This window comes from Amia ocellicauda, chromosome 2, assembly GCF_036373705.1.
Source record: "Amia ocellicauda isolate fAmiCal2 chromosome 2, fAmiCal2.hap1, whole genome shotgun sequence".
Taxonomy (NCBI): domain Eukaryota; kingdom Metazoa; phylum Chordata; class Actinopteri; order Amiiformes; family Amiidae; genus Amia; species Amia ocellicauda.
The window spans coordinates 49,200,878-49,221,319 of record NC_089851.1 but is presented as its reverse complement, the minus strand read 5'-3'; the positions used below and the strand labels follow the sequence as shown (position 1 = coordinate 49,221,319).

At 39.2% G+C, this 20,442-nt stretch overlaps 2 protein-coding genes across 3 annotated transcripts in view; both read right to left on the bottom strand.

Moving 5' to 3' along the window:
- Positions 1-3,425: 3,425 nt before the first annotated feature.
- On the bottom strand, positions 3,426-6,235 carry LOC136713170 (toll-like receptor 13). Its single transcript, XM_066690193.1, has one exon. It carries the CDS (start codon positions 6,225-6,227, stop codon positions 3,426-3,428), a length of 2,802 nt encoding a protein of 933 aa, XP_066546290.1. The 5' UTR covers positions 6,228-6,235.
- Positions 6,236-8,438: 2,203 nt separating this feature from the next.
- Positions 8,439-20,442, bottom strand: part of retreg1 (reticulophagy regulator 1) — a 35,920-nt gene continuing 23,916 nt past the window's right edge. For both annotated transcript variants that reach the window (XM_066687390.1, XM_066687398.1), the window contains exons 6-9: positions 19,904-20,038; positions 17,295-17,359; positions 15,158-15,284; positions 8,439-12,212 (exon numbers count right to left, since the gene is read on the bottom strand). In XM_066687390.1, coding sequence (XP_066543487.1) covers positions 11,707-12,212; positions 15,158-15,284; positions 17,295-17,359; positions 19,904-20,038 — 833 coding nt within the window. In that variant the 3' untranslated portion in view covers positions 8,439-11,706. The remainder of the gene's footprint in view (positions 12,213-15,157; positions 15,285-17,294; positions 17,360-19,903; positions 20,039-20,442) is intronic.

Here is a 20,442-nt window from a genome sequence, read left to right as displayed (position 1 = left end):
TCGCTTGGAGTCTATGCGAGGTGTTGCGGTCACTCTCAGATGTGCAGTTCCCACCATTTCTCCTGAAAGAACTCTCACTTCAATGTGTTTTATTGGCATGCCATAAAGTGTTGCACAAGCATTTACAAAAGGAGATACAAATGATCAATAGAAGTAACAATGATAATAATGTAGCAGGGGAAATAAGAAAATAAGTTACACGTATAAGTATAATACATGACTAGAACCATAGAAAAACTAAATTAAGAAAATCAAATACAAGTTTTTACAATTGTATTGGTAGAGATCCTCACAGCACCTGTGCTCTCTGGGCAGCCAGGTCGGCCTATTTCGATGGCCAGACTGTGGTCACGAGCCGGCTGTACTGGGTCAGGATCTGTCTGTCCTTTGCATCTTGACAGTGAAATAATTCTGTGTTTAGCACCTGATAGCAATCCAGTTTGTTTTGACAATTAGTTTCTTGATGCTATTGATCCCGATAATTGTAGGTTTGGTTTATAATTTGGTAAACTGATTTGTGGCTGGAGAGTAGTGCTGGTCTGAACCTGGTCAGTAGTGTTAAGGGGGTCAGGGCAGTGAGCTTCAGGACCAGTTGATGAAGGGGGCTTTTCTCTGGGCTGAGCTCTTGGGTTTTCTGAACTTTCTAGTAGCGAGTTGTGGGAGCTCACCTACAGGAGAATCCAGAAATTCAGTGCTCGCTCTCTTGCTAATAGAGCTTCTAAGTGCCTCTTCAGAATGACATCACCAAGACTCCTCAGAAAGACAAGTGGAAGCAACTAAATAAGACCCCTGTAGGAATCGGATATTGCTATACGAGACACCATAAAATGAGAATCCCATAACAAATTTAGATGTATGGGCACAGTTTTTACATTTTATAAAGTGTGAACATTGGTTTATAAAGTGTGATATTTGCAAGCACTAAATTAGATTGTTACCCATTCCAATATAAATATACACATTATTCACACATATGAAAATGGTTCAGTAGACTTGGAGGTGTTACAACTGAAGAATGATTGGCATTGCCAGGAGTCCTTAAATTTACCTCAGAGAAATCTACCTGAACCATCCATACATATTGTAACACTTTGGGGATTTCTGGGTCACGGAGGGGAGGAACTCAAATTCGAATCTGGTCCCACCATGCTGTTACGTACCATGGGCATGAGAACAGCGGAACCCAGTTGTGGTGCTGGTGGGATGGTCAAGACAGCCGGGTGTCGGATATCGGCAGGACAGAGCTATTAGTGGTAAGGCAAAGACGTGGTTGTGGTCACGGGCACGAGTCAAGCAAACAGGGGAAGGTCGTAATCAGGAGGTCGATGAAACAAGGCTATAACAAGGCACAGGGAGACTGCTCGGAGATGTAGCTAACACTGACGAAGCTTGACTGTGAGGGGTTTATATGGTGACTAGAGGGAAGCAAGCAAGTGCACATGGTGTTCAGGAATGTTGATTGAATGGACCTGGGAGAAGTGTATGGCAAGCCAAATTATCATTTAGAGATCTAAATGCATTTAAAGATATCTTCAAATATTTTGAGATCTCTAAATCATTTGAATATATCTAAATAAGGTGCTTTATAAAGATCTGTAAATGATTTGAAGATATCTGCAAATCATTTAGAGATATCTGCAAACAACTTCCTGTATATTGGCTGTGATTATCACTTCCTGTTTCCTCATTCAGTTACATAGTTAACAGGAAGCGATGATCTTGGGCTACATACAGGAAGTCATTTGAAGATATCTCAAAATGATTTAGGGATATCTCCAAATAAACATGAAGTCATTTGCAGATCTCTCTAAACTATTTGCAGATATCTGGAATTATTTGAAGATATCTTTAAATGATAATTTGGCTTGCCATAGAAGTGACTGGTAAGGAAGGTTGATGGTGACATCTACTGGGGAAAATTGGAAGTGCCTGGACTGGGAAACGAGTGCCGATCTGTGGCTGTGACACACGCTACACTGCAACAACCTTACTATTAAATTATTAAATTGCATCAGAGCATACATAACATTTTAAGGATTTCTTGTTCCCACCTATCCCATTAACCATTAAACACCCTTAAAAGATAATTGTTGAATAATCACAAAATACCTAAAATATAAAATACACTCCATGAACAAAAGTATCAAACCATGTTAACAAAATTGAAAACCATCACAACCCTAAAATCAACAATATCCCCAGCCTCTGATTAACAAGTTATTTAAATAAGGTTCAGCAATAAATGAAAACCCAAACTAGCCAGTAAGACCAATTAAGATTTCAGAAGGAACAATATTACACTTGTATAAATGACATGAAGTAAGAAACAAGGTCATTATTTGTAGTACATGTAAAAAAAAAAGCATTTTAAAATTGCCCCCCAAACACCAACAAAGGATCCACTTGTCTGGGTGCATGAGGGGTTACTTTAGCCAAATCACTCATATAGAGCAGACAAATCTATCCAATATGAACAAAACCTTGATCAGTAATCTAACGCTCCCAACCAATCTCAGCAAATTTATTAGTTCTGATGTTTAAAGTAAACTGATATGTCTTACCACAATAGCTATTCACCTCTCTAAGCTCACACTCTCCAACCAGATAGCTTTCTTGTTTATTTGACTCAGAAGCCATATTTATACACCTGGGTCAATATGGCAATTAGACCTGCCATTCCCTTAATAACCCGGAGTTGTTCAAAGGGACTATCGATGGAGTGTGTTAAACACAAAGATAAGTAATAGTGGAAAAACAAAGAAACCCAAACCTAAAATAATTATTATCCCCGTCTACTCATCTATGAAAAATATTAATGATATATAAGCCTGAATGGTATGACTGTTACAGTCTTCTTCTTCTTCTTCTTCTTCTTCTTCTTCTTCTTCTTCTTCTTCTTCTTCTTCTTATTATTATTATTATTATTATTATTATTATTACTACTACTACTATTATAAAAAATCTAAAGAAAGTAAAGTTGAAGGAACATGACAGCAGCACATGCCTGTTCAGATATTCAAAATGTTCAAAATATTTCTGTAAACTGTTGAACAATGACTGTGTTTACATGCTGATGAAAAGTCATGAAAGTAGTGGTAAATACTGTTTTGGTAAATAATTTAACAATTCCTTTTTATCCTTCCTTCTTAGCAATTCCTTTTCAAAACAATTTAACCTTTATCTTTGGTTGTGTTTATTTGTGTTTATTTTAGTTTTGAAACATAAAACAAAACTATTTCAAATTGTTACCAGCCATAACCACCGTACCTGTACTATCATGACTAATTTAGCACTTAAGAACTCACATACACCCTCGGCTTTTGAATAGAAACCATGGTCCTGTCGATTAGCACCCTTTTCAGATGCTAAGCACCATGCATCATGCTAGCAGTGTTTTGTGTCCTGCTTGTCCTCCTTGACTCATCCTATCGCATCAATCCCCCAAACCCCCCAGCCTCTGCCCCTTGCCCTGCTCCCTCATGCAGCGCATCCCGGAGCCTTACCCAGAATGCAGCCCTGTCCTGCTCCCTCTCGGGCCACAGCAGGTAGGTGTTGCTCCTGAGCAGCCGGCGCAGGCGGGTGTAGGGGGACAGGCAGTGGTCAGGGATGTCCTCCAGGAAAAGCAGCAACAGGACATCGCTGCGTTCCCAGAGCAATCGGGAGCTGGCCAACTGGAACTCCAGACTGCACCACTCGCTTCGTAGGAAGTCCCTGCTCACCACGCACAGGGTTCGTCGCGAGCTGTACACTGCCGCTTCAATATTCTCCAAGATGGCCACACCTGGGCGGAAATTGCGGTGGTGTAGGCACAGGCAGAAACCTCCCCCTCCTCCTTCTCCTCTTCCACCTGCTCCAGGTCCTTCCAAGTGGGGCAGCAGCTCCTGCATGACCCAGGTTTCATCGTGGGAGCTATAGGAGATGAAGGCATCATAGAGGAAGCCACCCCCTTCTACCTTCCTTCTGCCGCCAACACGGGAGCAGACCAGCAGGAAGAGGTAGCGGATGTAGGACCACTGCATGTGCCAGGCCAGGCCCAGCACCATGAGTAGCAGGTCACCCAGGGAGGTACACAGGAAGAGGCTGAAGAGCAGTGAGTTGTAGACACAGTCTCCATCATGAAACTGCCATAGGTAGGGTGAGGTGGGCAGGTTGTCACAGTGGAGGCTGTATACATATGCCGCCTCCATGTCAGGGCTGTTCAGTGACCAGTTTTTGAACCAGGCGTTCTGACAGGTGCAGGACAGAGGGTTGTCCCTGACATCCAGGTAACTAAGATGAACGAGCCTCCCGAGCAGAGATTCCTCCAAGACGTGGAAGTGGTTGCTCCGCACATTCAGATACTCCAAGGGGCTGCCTGGAGGAAGCAGATCTTGTGGAAGGGAGTCCAGATCTGTCTTGTACAGTGTGAGCTTCCTGAGTGAGGTGAGGTTGCGGAAAAGGCGGCCCAGGTTGACATTGGTCAGCGAGACGCTGGCAATGTACAGGAGGCTCAGGTTGCTGAGCGGGGTGAAGGCATCCTGGTGGAAGGTGACCATGAACATGTAGCCCAGGGCCAGGCTATGCAGGTTCTCAGTTCCCCGGAAGAAAGACGGTCCCAGGGTCCCCAGGCCGTCTCCACCAGGACCTTGGTAGCGGAATTCCAGAAACACCAGGGAGTAGAGACCCTCAAATGGGCTGACGTCCTGCTCTCCGAAGTGTAGCCGGTTGTTGTACATATCTAAGTGAGTCAACCTGCCAAGGCCCTGGAAGATGGACGGGTTGACAGTTTTGAGTCGATTCCCATTTATCCCCAGCCACCTGAGGTTCTTTAGCCCCTGGAAGGCACCGTAGTCAATGTGATAGATGTCGTTGGAGTCCAGCTCTAACTTTTGGAGCTGAGTGAGATTGCAGAAGTCCCATTTGCCGATCACCCTGAGCACATTCTGTCGGAGCATGAGCGTTTTCAGATTGCCCAATGGGCTGAACACTCCCCCTGGAAGCTCAGTCAGCTTGTTCTTTATGATGGACAAAGTTGTCAGGTTGCCGAGATTCTTAAACCAGTCACGGTGCAACTTACGGATGCCGCTGCTGTCCAGTTTGAGCGACCTGAGCTGTTGGAGAGCAATGAAAGTGTCGTTCCGAATGTCCAGCTCATTGTTCGAGTCCAAGTGCAAAACCTCGAGTATCTGCAGGCCTTTCCATGTGTCAGCAGAGATACTCTGTAGGTTGCAGTTGCTCATGATGAGACGAATGAGTCCATTGGCTGGCAGCAGCAGTGGAACATTTTCAAGGGACCCTAGGAAGGCGTTGTTGAGCTGCAGAATTTTAGATTTTGCACAGGCTGCTAGAACTGAGACATTTTTTAGGCCGCCAGATCCACCTAGGTCCACAATCAATCTCTTCAACTTAGTCAGCCCCTGCAGGAGACGGCACACAGTGCTGTCCTTCAATGACACAGAGTAGGAGAAGCTTATGCTCTGCAGGATTGGTGGAGGTTCCTCTGCCAGTCCAAGGAGGAACTGCACAATTTCACCTTGGAGCACCAGGTCCTTGAGATAAAGGTTAAAGGCAAAGGTCTGAGGGACCATCTGCCCCAAAGGGTTGTGGGAGAGGTTGAGAAGAGAAAGGGCAGGAAGGCTGCCAAGATTGAGGTGGGAGATGTTATTGTGGGAGAGGTCCAGCCAACCCAGAGTGCTGCTGTTCCAGACTGAATTGCCGCCTACACTTTCTAGTTTATTCCTAGACAGGTCAAGGAGCTTAATCCGGGGCAGGGACAGGAAAAACACAGAGGGGATATCGGAGAGGGAGTTCCTGTGCATATACAGACTCTTCAGGCGGGACAAGCCCTGGAATGTCCCTGACTGGATCTCTGACAGGCAGTTGCAGGAGAGGTTAAGCAACTTCAGTTCACTGAGGCCTCTGAACGTACCGGCGTGTAGGAAAGAGACCTGGTTCTGGTCTAGGGTGAGAATCTGCAGTTGGTGAAACTCGGAAAACACCCCAGAGGAGGGAAGGGCATTAATATGGTTTCTAGAGAGGTTGATACGGGTGGCATTTGGTGGGACCTTCACCATGGCTTGGGTCACGTTCTTGATGCCCTGGTGGAAGCACCACACTACACTTTTGTCTCTGTAGTTGATTGAGCAGCTCTCCAGACCATATCCCCAGCAAAGGGGAAGAAACATTAACAATACCAGTAGAGAGAGAGAAAGCAGCATTTTCTTTTTAACTCCAGGGGTGGGGGACATGTGCACTCTCAGTTGCCCTTGACCTGTTCAAGAAGAAGAAGAAGTGCAAGAGGCAGATTCAGAGCTCAGAAGATCTCACTTTTCAATCCTGGTATATCTTAGGCTTCTACTGATTGGTTCCAATTCCTGTTCCTGCTTTCAGATTTTAATAGTCTATAGTCTAGTACAATGTGATGTTAGTCAACACTTTTGGAATACTGCATAAGTATAATTTGTTTAACATTATTTGAAACATTAATTCGAGCAACTGGATTGGCTTCTGATATATTTGTGCATGCAAACTAATTCACATAAATAAATAATAGTTAAAATGCTTACCACAAAATGCAGACAATTTTCGAATACAAACATCTTCCTGATTTGTGCACTGATATTAATGGGTCTATATAAATGTAATTGTATATATATATATAACTAACTAGCTAACTAACTATATACATAACTAGAGAAAAACAAATTGATTAAATTGTGATTGAAATTCAAGACTATGCTCTTTTTCTGTTGGCTGAATAACAGACATTGTTTAATATAACAGCCTAAAAGAGGAACAGTAAGTGTGTACAAGACATGTGAAATATGGGTTATTAATTACTTGTGTTTAAATGAAGTCACACTGTGCTAATCAGGAAAATGTACCGAAAGACAATAATTCAATTATAATCCTAAGGGGAAAAAATAAAATAAAAATACAAATTAATCAATATAATCTAAAATAAGGCTTCTTCTAATGTATGTGAACTTGTTTTGTGACATTTATTTATTTATTATTATTTTATTTTTGTTTAATGGCTAAGGTATAGGAAATAACTTTTCGTATTTAAACAGATTAGTAGTTAATAATTGGAAATGTATTAATTCATATTAACGTAACTCACACAGACATTAAAAAATTATTTAAGCAGCAATTGTTACTTAAGATTTGTTTAATTTAAACACAGACACACACACTATATATATATATATATATATATATATAATATACACATACATAACATTTATATTTTAATGTATCTATCTTTTTTCACGATTTAAACTACATAGTGACCACATACTTTGACCATTTTATTTTTTTACTGTGACTTTTTTACAATTCAAGCTTAACAACCTCTTGAAATGTAATGCTGCTCTAAATCTCCCGAGCGTATATTTACTCACCATATTTGCAGGCTGTTTGCATAATGAAAGGTGAAGTAGCACTGAAAAGACTTACCGTTCTTAGTTTCAGTGTTAAAACCCTTTTGCCTTCTTCAGAACTCTCAGGACTGCTGTTCTTCTAATGAGGAGGGTGGGGTGATGCCTCACATTATATTAATAAGTTAGACTAAGAAAGAGAAGCGCTCCCTCACTGGTTTACAAGCATGCAGACACACTTCTGAAGATTTCCTAAAATACAGCTGATAGTTTGGGTTCTTCAAAACAGCTCAGCCAGGTTTATAACAACGATTAGGTTTAGAGACACAGAACTGTCAATCTTAATGGTGGAACTGCTTTTCCTCTCTGATGAAGATGAGATTTAAAATTGTCTGGCTGCTCTCTCCTACAACGCTGCTCCCCTCATTCTCACCCCGTAGCAGCCCAGCCGAGGTCCCGGGTGACACACTATATTATTAGAGCAAAAAATAGTAGGAACCCAATCTTAGCCAACATCCACATTTGAAGCTACAGTCTCAATCATATATAACTTACCTAAGGAGCAGCATAACCTGAACACTAACACGAGTCTGTGTTTACTGGGGATTTCAACATTGACCCCAGTCAAAATGTTATCCTAATTGTAAACCTAAATGTAATTCTTAATTAAAAATAAACCTAAATGAGTCAAAACCTAAAATAGTCAAAACACTGTTCCTATCTTTACTGATATCTAAAATCAATCCTAAACATAACCTGAGTCTATTCTTCATTCGGGCCTTAAACCAATGGAAAGCCCAGTCCTACACTTACATTAATGTTTAGGTTTGATACAGTGGTAGGATTCATGTACACTGGCATTGATATTTGTGGTTTGTGTATTTAAGTTTATAAATATATCATTCAAATATCTAATTAATCCTATAAAGCATGATGGTGCTCATGTCATATTTGTCAAACTAAAACATATTTTTATTATTATTGCCACCATATGAATTTAATACCCCAAATAGAAAAGTCACATTTCCCTTGCAAAACATAAAAGCAAACATATAAATAAGGCCCAGGAAAAAACAACGGTAAAAATATTGATTCTTTAATGGTACATATAAGCTCATTTACATACAACTACATTATTCTCTTAGGACTAACAACAATAGTAACTCACACCATAGTGTAAGAGTCTGAACTTTCTTAAGTTTCGATATTTTCAACAAGACACAACTCAATAAATTTCTTAGTGTGGCAAACACCTACTGATAAAAGAGGACTTAATGGCAGGATAGAGGATAAATTAACGTTAAATAAATAGCAAGTGGAGCGAGAAAAAACAACACCAATACAGAAAGAGATCTTCTGATATCAGATTGTGAGCTAATGCAGACCTCAATGTTATTATTGGAGGTTTGATTGCTCTTGGAGGACAACACAGTTAAGAAAAACACAGAACAGCGTTCCAGACAAAAATGTTCCACTGCAATTCAGTGACTTTCCCGATGTGTTGAAGAATAATGACATTTTGCCTTACATTTTTTATATTGTTGACACCTCACAAGAATACAATAAAAGCACTGCGCAAAATGCATTTCCTGTAAAGTACTGCTTGTAACGGGTCCCAGATTTGCAAGACACAAATGGTTTTCACTGGGCACTATAGTCATTCTCTGCTCCTTCACTCCCCAAACATGTAGAACCAAACCTAAACAAAACAATATAAAATTAGGTTTAAAAAAAAGAAAGATCATATCTAAAGTGCTCTGAGATTTATATTAAATAAAAAGTGACTGATTGTGTTTAGCTGGAAGCAGGGGGTCACAGCCTTCACTAGGGAAACAGATGAGTAAAATATTAATTTCCTTTTTATAGAACATCTTTTCTTCTTTCAACAGTTAATTGACCAATTACATACTTGATTCCCTGCTCTTGTCATTTAGGAAGCATCCAAACATTTGTCTATTCTGCAGCAACTGTGCCACAAGAAAATTCCTATAGCATGAAATACATTTTAATTTTGTTTGTCTTTTTTGCCAAGTTATCCTGTGCTGGAAACTGTATTCCTAATTTAGATTTTTCCTTCATCTCATTTCAGTACATGCCCGGCAATGGGTCAATACAAACAACCCCCCCCCACACACACACACTAATAAAAACAGAAGAAACTGAATCTAGTCACAATATATTTCATATGCTGCTACAGCAAGAACTGTTTATATTTAAACAACGTCTGTACAATGGGACATGTGCCACTAACCTGATTGAATACAAGCAATTCTACGCTCTCTCTGTCCTTTGAAGGTGTAAAACTGAAGAGCTGTGTATCAGTGGTTATGGTGGTCATAAACTCTAGAAAGTAAAAGATCCAGTTTTCTGTGGTACATATTGTAGAAAAACCTTGTAACAGGCTTCAAATAAACTATTTACTGATCCTTTAAATGAGAAATAAACAGCAAAATGAGACCTTACTTTTGCAAGGCTGTCTGGTATGTTAAATAAACTACTGATTATGACCTCAGCTACTTCATTTAAAAAAGGGAACTCTTCTTAATTTCTGCATTTGGTTTTGAACCAGACAACCAAGACTGTTTCTGGGGTATTTTTAAATCCATAAATCCTCTTTCCTCTCTGGGTTCAATAACAGGAAGTGGAAGATGAAATCATGCCCAGAAACTATATTTCCTTTATCTAGGTATGACAAGCTAGTTAACAGGTTTGTTTGTTAGTTTGATTTTATTTTAGTTTTAACAGTACTAACAGAGTAGGTACCTCTGTGCATTATGAGTTACTAGTGGTTTAAAAAACTGGCTCAAATAAACAGAAGTGGATTATTCTGCATTTCATACAAACCCTTTGACTTTTCTGCAGAAAAAGGGAAAAATTCATTACACAGCTACATGTAGCTTGTTTAAACACTTCTCTGGCAACAAAGGAGATCTGGGAGCTCTTAAAAGATTAACAATTGTCACATACACAGCGTTTACTACAATCATTACAAATTAATTTCCTTTGCATTATGATCAACCCGTACATTGTATTTTGCTGAGCTTTGACCCATGTCAACTTTTTTCTACAGTGTGTGAGTTTTCATAACTAACTCATCCAGTGTGTGCATCTGCATCACAGTTAAACACCTTTCGGTGCATCTCCCTTAAACATCGCTATTCTGAGTATTAAGCTTTAAACAAGAGATTAATTTACATTACTGATGGTAAACTGATCTTGTCTCCACAGAAAAAACTGTAGCAAATATTGTGTTTAGGTGCCAGCAAGTGGCTTTTGTAAACATATTGTATGAATTTTAACTTCAAATCACAATCTAAACAAAAAAGTACATATATATAGTGAATATACCGTGTATATATATATATATATATATATATATATATATATATATATATATATATATATTACTAGTTATCCTGCAGTTCTGAATGTTTGTTTAGGTTTTCTAAAGTGCATAGGTTTTAGTAACATTTTGTATTTGATTTATTATTATTATTATTATTATTATTATTATTATTATTATTATTATTATTAAAGTCCTGAAACTGCAAAGTGCAAATATACCATGGGGATGATAGTGGGAAGAAAAATGTGATCTTACTTTTTTTTTTTAACATAAGCATATCTACTGCTTGAGACTAGCTGGGTCTGGTGGCTCTTGGGCCCAGGTTAAAATATGAACTATGCTTCAGTAGTTAATAAATAAATGAGGACGGTCTGCAAAAGGTCTGACCCATTTATCATGTGAAAAGTCTTGCACTGTTTGGTGCTGCAGATGGAAGTTGACTTAGTTCAAATACAATCACATATAAATGCAGACAAAGCTGGACAGAGAGCTCCCAGTTGTGGCATGTTTGATTGTCATCTTGAAATGTCCTAGTAAAAAGGCTGCTCATTTCTTACAAGGAGTGAGATGTCAGGAAGTGAAACATGGACCTTTGCCAATCAGTCAGCACACAGGAACTTCACCTCTGAGCCTCAGGTTTGGCAGCGAATAGGAAACATGAAAAAAAAACACCCATTGATAGCTTTAACCCCCAACGGTATTCCACTGCATGCTATACCAAAGCAGGAATGGATACAATGGCTACGATGACAACAAAGTGGCTACAAACATGTGATCTCAGACAAGAACAAAAGAAAACGACAAGATGCACACACCGACCCCCCCACCCACCCCTACTGAAGCGATTGCAAAGTTTTTTCTTTCATGTTCCCAGTTTACACTTTAGGATGACTTTATCCTGTTGAAAAGGAACACAGAGGTTTCTCATCCAAATTCCTCCTACAGTGCCTCCCCTCAGTTCCACCTCCTCCTCCTCACTCATCTTCCCTCTGTGTGCAGTTGTTAATGCCGCCCCAGCAGGCTAGAGAGGAATCCGGAGGGTTTGGGTTTGGGTGCGTCGGCAGGGCTGTGCTGCTCTGTCTCCTGGGGGGTAATGAGGCCCAGCTCGCTCTCCAGCTGCTCCAGTTCTGACTGGTCCAGGAGCTCGAAGTCCTCTCCTTCCTCGCTGTCCGTGTTGAAGTCCAGGGCAGGAGCAGCAGTGGCAGCAGGAGGAAGAGGAGTAGGAGAAGAGGCAGCCCATGGCAAGGCGGCGTCCAGCTGCTCATGAATGGCCGCACAGACTGCCGCAGCGATGACGTCCCCCGCCATCTTGTTCACCAGCTCCAGCGCCCGCTCCCCTGCCAACACCCCGCCGTCCCCCAAACCCAGGCCTGCGGAATGTGGGGCAGGCAGGCCGATGCTTAGGTCCTCGTCGTCGCCATTGGTGCCCGTGCCATTGGTGTCCAGAGACGGGAACTCAGGGAGCCCACCTGAGAACGCCTCCTCTTGATCGCTGGGCCGGTCCAAGTCTGCAAAGGGGAAAAAATGGGAGGTGGGGGATAAATAAATGATGTAAAATAGCCATGAGCGCTGCACCAATAGAATTACTCGCACTCACTTCACAGGAAAATGTTTGGGAAGGTGAACCGATGATCCAATTGAGTGCAAGTGGGAAGTACTGTTTTCTTTTATTGGGGGGGTGTAATGCACCCCACTCAAGTCCGCTTGCTCAGTTCAGACTGTAAAGTGACGCAGTGCTTGCTTAACCCCTATGGCAAGCCAAATTATCATTTAGAGATATCTTCAAATAATTACAGATATCTTCAAATATTTCAAGATATCTAAATCATTTAAAGATATCTGCAAATCAATTTGAGATATCTGTAAATAATTTAAAGATATCTCATTTAAAAGTACATTTAGAGATATCTCTAAATGATTTCCAGATATCTTTAAATGATTTAGAGATATCTTTTAATAATTTCTAGATATCTGCAATCATTTTGAGATATCTTCAAATGACTTCCTGTATGTAGCCCAAGATTATCACTCCTGTTAACCTCTTAAACTGACCTCTTTACCTCTTTAGGAATTTCCTCCTAAAAGGACCGGCCCTATTTCAAAAGCCCATAACTCCGTTAATATTTACATCACATGCATATGGATGGCATCATTTGAAAGTAAATCGCTTGTTTATTTTTGATATATGCTTAGAACATAGCTTGGAATAACAAAATAAACATAATACAACATAACGTGCAGAAAACGTATTTTTTTAATTATTGTTTCAATATGCAAAATCATGTTTCACATATAGCTAAAAAAGGCACCTCTATATATACCTCTATATCCCTTCAGTGATGGGGGGGCACTTTCTAAATAGGCTCATTTTGTTCAGAACATCCTTAAATCCAGTATATATAATGTATAATGTTTTATGTTCAGATCCGATGATATAAGATAGTTGTGTATCAGTGTGCTGTACAGAGAGTGTTTACTTCCTGACATTCTGAGCTCTGCACTGGTGAGTATTGTCAATATTTTCAGATATTTTTATTCCTTCTCAGACCAAGTACCACCCCCCCAAAAATTGTTTTTTTTTTTTTTAATAAAATTCCCTTTTAAGAGTACCAGCGCCATCTGTCAGTTTAAGAAGTTAAATTGTTCATTAATTTATATGTAATTGAATGAGGAAACAGGAAGTTATAATCTCAGCCAACATACAGGAAGTAATCTGAAGATATCTCAAAATGATTTAGAGATTTGCCATATAACCCCTCAGGTGCAATGCAGGCCTCATATGCTCTATATTTGCTGTAGTGGTGGGGTCTGGAATACCAGTACAGTGAATTTTTAACTGACTGATAGGAGGCACTAAATCACTCCCTACCACACGCAGACTATGGTGCTTTCACACCGGACATGACACGCATGCCGCCTCCTTGTGCACAGTGCAGCACTCATCGTACATTAATATTAAGATTATACTATTTCTTTTAATTGAGGTTTAATCTGCCCATCCACCATCTATTGAATATCACAGACACTTTCATTTGATCACAGCAGTGCTGTTGCACAATCCACTGAGCAATATGCTATGAATTACAGCCAGGAATAATTATTTAATCTCTTTGATAATGAAAAATTTGATGGTACATAGTACTTTTTTGTTATTATTTTAATATATTTACTTACATTATAATATCAAGCTAAAGTTTCTCGAACTCTTTAATTATCGAGGCAAACTGCAATCCTGAAAAGCTTCCTTATCAACCTGCTGCTCAATAGCACATCACTTTTCTGACTATATTGGCTTCCTTCATTGTATTGACACGTATGAATATTAAATATTAAAATAATCACTGATATGTTTCTCCTCCATTTTAATTATTTCAATATCTCCACTGAGTCTCATACTTTTCTCTGATTGGCTGATGGGTCTCTACATGACAGCGCAGCGAAAGTTGAAGATAGTTTATCTCTTGTGTGCCGTTGCACTTTGCCGTTTCTTAACTCCGCCCTTCTGGCGCACTGCATCCAGTGTGAAATAAATAATAGTGTACCATTCACACTTTCATTAAATGCACACCCATTGGCTTTTTATTGTAACACCATATCAGCCCGTTTTGTTGAAACTGTCCAAGCATCAAGCAATCAAATAATTACCAAATGTAAGCTATCAATCACTAACATCAGTCACTGAACTGTAGAAGGAGGAAAAGAACAATAGACTGTGTGTATAAGGAAATGTTTGCTCTGCAGAAACCATACTCCCAGACCCAGGGATGCAACCCAGCATTCATGGACACACTGTGAAGTAAAGTGCAACATAAAAATGCATATGCAGTTTTGATGCTGTGAATTTCTGCTCTGTATGTCATACAGTCAGGTCGGTCTGTCGTTTTCACAAGAAAAGAAAAGTGTGTTTGTGTAACTGCAAGGAGAGCCCTTATATACCCACATTTGTGCATCAGAAATTGTATACATTATATGTGATCCTTAAAGAAGGACTGACATTTAAAACTCACATACAAACCAATGTCACAGTACCTAGTTTATGTCCCAATGTACCCACGCTTGTGCTTTGCTTTTTCGGAATCTGGGCTCCTAGATGTTCCAAATGCTAAGTTAGGATAAATGGGGGATTGGGCATTTTGCTGCTATGCCCCTACCTCAAATAAAGTTGTATTATAGTTTTATTATTCTACTAGTCAGAAAATGACCACAGTAATTCACAGTAAATACAGGTTCCTCCTGATTTCATCTTGGTTGTACTACAGTATTTTTGAATACACTAAATCCAGCAGTGGCAGACTTTTTTGTCCAGGATGGGCAAGATTCTCACTTGGGTCTGCTGACTCTGATGACTGAAAAAATTTTTCAACAGGACCAAAATTTGCGCCTGGAGATCACATTTTCTCAGGCTAAATCACATATTTTTACAATGAAGGGGAGGCGGTCATCCCCAGCTCACCATCAGAGTTTTCGGTCTGCGGAGTGTGTCCCTCTGAGAGGTTGAAGGTCCCGTTTTCTGTCCAGGACACCTCAGAGGCCTCCGTGTCAGATATGGACAGCTCCTTGCAGATAGCTGAGGCGTCCATCTAAACAGAAGAAAAACAGTATATTTTAGATTGACCACTTTTTGTGGGGAAGGCACGGAGAAAGAGATAAGAATTCATACATTCCATCCTTTCCACTATGCATGCACTATTATCGAATCAAGCTCTGGAGTCCTACTTCTAGCTGCTTAAATACACAGGAATAACAAGTTAAATCCAGAGGAATGAATTATATTTTCTTAACAATTGCACCACTTAGCCCAACACATTTCTCATAGATCAAGGACGTCTTCGTGACATCTGAGCTGTGCAGTACTCACCTCACTCACCCCCCCTCCACTAACCAGGCTATGTTGCTGATCTGTCTTTATCGGCTCACGCTGCACAGTGATTCAAAAACCCTATGAAGGTGTCAAATAAGCAGCTGATGCCCCGTTTCCACTAGCCACGCTGAGGTGTGGCCCAGGTGCACCTCCGCCTGTGCCGGAACTAGTTTCAGGAGGCACTGTTTCATACATCATACTGGCTGAGTCTCAAACTGGTCTGGGGCATGTACTGTTACGTCCTTTATGTAGCCAGATACTATGCCACTGCATTTTGAAATTGTAACTACAATAATGGCAGCTGCTATTGATGCAAGAGATGCAGTAGGAAATGCAGTAGAAACTTTTCACAAGACTTTGGGAAGACAATTAAATTTGAGCAGTTATTAATGTATGGACGGCTGCTTGGAACAGTAAGGCATTTAAAAGTGTTTGAAAAGATTGCAAAAATCCTGCTGGAGAAATCTGCATCGAACTGCAATACAGTGTGCCTTGACAAAAAAAATTTGTATAAAAACACACAAACATGAAAGACTATGGTGACCATACATCCTGGATTTAAATTAAATGTCCAGATGTCTTGAAAATTCTCTCAAAATAGTTTAAATGTCACACTGTTAACACTTAAAACTATTAAAATCTTAACAACAGAAGCATGTTTGTATGTGATCAATCGCAATAAGAAGCAAATATTTTAATTATATTTGTAAACCCTCATTACTGGTAACTATATGTATACTACTACTAGCATAACAGTAATCCTAGTACAGGCGCTTTACTGACTGCAGAAATACATCACTATCTTGAAAAATTTGCAATTAATACAACCACTGCCTGATCCATTAATTACGATGTCAGGACAAGGTATCTTTTAAATAAATCCCAGACAAAATAAAAGTTGATGCAGTGCACAGTGTTAGTGATATGTGATTATTTTATTTAGCAACATTGATTAAGCTTATGTAGGTTATACAGGAAAACAATGCTAATACTGAATTTGTGAAAAACTGAGTAACTTATGGATCTGAGAGTGTTGAAACAGTATTTATATATACATTTATTAGTTGTTCTTTGAACTACATACATAGGCTGTGACTGCATATTTCATACTGTCTATTTCATGATATTCTAAGTGGCTACACAGGACAGCTTCCTGCCGCCAACCTGACAGCACTGAGTGTGTTTAAAGTTCATCTGTAATTTTGTGGAGAGCTGGTGTTCTTGTAGCCTAATATTTAACAATGAACAGACTTATGCTTTGTTATTTTTTCAAACATGGTATTTAATTTTTTCAGATATTTGTTGGTCTTAATTCAGAGAGATGCGTTAATGCAGACCAGATTTGTTCCACTACTCTTTTCAAAAGTTCAGTACAGCCATTTTTTCCCCTTATCGAACTACTTTGTCGGTTAAAATTCTTAACAAAACCGGAGTTTCATCATCTGACAAAAAGTAGCTGCTTCTCTTTGAACCTGTCATAATTTACATCACACCGGCTCTCCTGTCACACATGCATGTCTGTGGGTTCATCTTCATATTCTGAATATGCCGTTTACATGGCACTATTTACATTCACTATTCCTTTAGTATTCCAAATACTAGAAGAAGATCCCTCCTTTGATATTTCCCATATTCGGAGCTGAAATATTCCAATTAACATTCTGAATATGCAGTGTAGAATGTGTCTCTTTTCCAAGTTACATTTTCACCAACAGAAAACAAAACAAACCTTTGGGAAAAGGGCAGATAAGTCTGCTTCACTGTTCTCCTCCTTACTCTTGATGTTCCTTTTTTCTATAAAAGAAACAGTAGAATGAATGTAATATATCTGTGTACAGTAACGTGAAGTGTAAGGACAGTGTATGGTTTACTGAATTGGATTCAAAAGGGCAAATGTTTAAGACCACTCAGAAAACTATGGTTATGTGACACAAAATCTCCAGAAATTAGAAGCAGAATAACTGAGAGCTGCTGTATATCTCCAGCCTCCACTTCTTCAAATGCAGCTTGCAGATGATTATATTAACAAATATCAAAAAACACAAAAGTGGAGTCTTGTTTGAGAAAAATGTAGTCTGAAACCCACAAAACCTTGTAAAACCCCAGTAAATAACCACCTGTCTTTATACCATAAGGCATCCAAAAAAATGAAGGAGCATATTCATATACATCAGCCCCAAGCATAATAAACTGCCGAGCAGTCTTTTACTGCTCAGTGTTGCTGATGACTGGGCTTGCAGGAAATTACACACTGCTGTGAGGTGCTCTTCACTGACTGAACCTTACAGGGCAGAGGGAGCTACTCCCTAGCTTTATGACAGAGTTGTTACCGTTTGTATATTAATGGAGCCCTCTGTGGCACCGGGCAAACTGTCATGCTGAGAAAAACACACTGGGACCATACAGACAGCCAAGAAACCAGTGTGAACTGCAATGAACTGTGATTCATTTATTTAGCGACACTTATTGTAATTGATTACGTTTCATATGTAGAGGTTTTCCAGAAAACAATGCTAACACTGAATTTGTAAAAAACAGTTTGAATAAGAGTATGTTGATGAAGAGTATGAGAATGTTGTAGGAGTATTCATATATAAATATAGTTGTTCTTAAGAATCAGTTCTGTCAAGTTACAATCAGTTAACTACATATAGGCTGTGACTGTATATTTCGTTCTGATATGCTAACCCAGGCTACACAGGACAGATTTAAACAACAAACATGTACTTTAATTAATAATGCAACATAATTTAACTCTCCCGCAGATAAATAATAAGGGAACATTTCTGGGGTACTAAAGTTCATGATCATTATACAGAGAAGTCACGCGCTACTCAAAAAATGAAATTTGATTAAACAGGAGCAGATACATGGAAATTAACACTTTTTCTAACAAATACTATATTTTTAATTTATGTAATTTGATTTATACATTTTTACTTTTGAGAATCTGGTCACCATACTCAGAGGGCCAATAGTGTGCTGTTTCAAGGTTGTTGTATTTTATTTTATTGTTTATTCCTTCTGTATTTTTTTGGCCTTCTTGTCCGAAATAAAATTTAAATGATAACTTATAACTAGTCAGCACAATCAAACTATAAGAATGACATATTTGATGTATACCAGTGGCGGCTGGTGACTCAAGACATTGGGGAGGACAGGAGGAAAACCAACCCACTGTGTCATGTTATTTTACACTAATTGGCTACTTATCTCTACATTCTTATGTTCAAGTTATGTTATGTTTTTATGTTCAAATGTAGCAATAATCCAACTAGCAACCTAATGCAAACTTACTATACAACTAAGGTAAGGTAATGCACCCAGAGTTTATCCCCATCTTCCATAAGGAACAAACATCATATTATCATATATCATATTACAACAAAAAGGATGAATCTAAAAAAGGAGCCAGGTGAACAAAAGTGAAAGACATATCTAATCACTGCGGGCTCTGGATGAGAATGAACCTTGTGTGTGCGTAATGTGGCACTAGAAGCCTACTAGCTAGCTACTTCTCAATAAAAAAAGGGAAACGTGAATCTGAAAACTGTGTTTGCAATTTGCACCTATAATTTCTCTTTTCTAATATGGTACTGTATCTATCTCTGTCTATCGCTTTACCACCAGTTCATCACACTCACATACAATACAGTGGTAGATAATTGATGATTATCAGAAATTATCATTGGACAAATGCGATGTCAATATTATATTCTGGTTGTTGATTGGTTAGTGAGGACGTTCTCCCTTGGAGCATCATTTTACGTGTTTTGGCCAATAACAGATTAGCATGAAAAAAAATGAACTACATTAAATTGATAAGAGATCCCGCCGTAAGGAGAACAGCAGGGGATCCTTCCTCCTCTGCCCCCCACCACCACTTCACACAGCCTGCCCTTCCCCTCTGCCTGCAGGTGTCGCTGTTGAAGCATTTTAAATCAGAATTTCAATAATGGATTTTTTCCAAATAAGAGATATATTATTTTATAAATGATACTGAGATTTGGTAATGGTTTATTTCAACCAATTACTCTTTTTTATATTTTGATCTCCCTCTTGCCTCTCAAAAATAGAGGAGCAACCTCCTCTGCCTCTATGGACCAGCCTCCTCAAGTCCATAATGGCTGATAATACTTTTTGTCACTTATTACAAACATACATAAGTATAGGTATACATAGACTGGTGGACAGAGACAGAGATGGGGATACAATAATTCAGAGAGGCATGAATTAGAGACAGAAACACAAATATAGATAGTTGGACAGACAGATGGATAGATATACTGATTCAATTTGATGGGGACACAGGAGGGGGATTGGAAAGAGAACCCTCACCGTGACTCTCCTTAAGTTTCATTTTAATTTTCTGCAGGAAATCTCCAATGCCAAAATCCAGCTTCTGTAGGACTGGTTCAAGCCATATGCTAAACTCCTGGGAGGACAGCAGGGGCCACAGAAAGAAACTCAGCACTGAGAAAGGGAACAAGAAGCATTCAGATTGCATGTTGAGTGAGTGAATCTTAGACACAGTAATGTCTAAATATTCTAATCAAAAAAGTGGGGAGGAGAAGGGGCTGCAAGCTGTATTGGGGGAATGTATACAGTTCAGACTCAGATTATGAATTTATACTTTCTTAAAAAGAGAACAGTTAAACAAATTAGATGTTATTTCACTTATGATACTAGAAAAAAAAAAAAAAAAACAACATTGCTCTAATAAGGGAATCTGCTAAAAAAAAAAAAGTTGTGGAAAAAGCAACTTAAAATGCATTAAAATACATAGGGAGGGAGGTTTTAGATTTCCAAGAAATTACTGTCCTGTCTCTCTCACTCTTTTTTATATAAATGTTACCACAGTTGCCATTAATAATCAG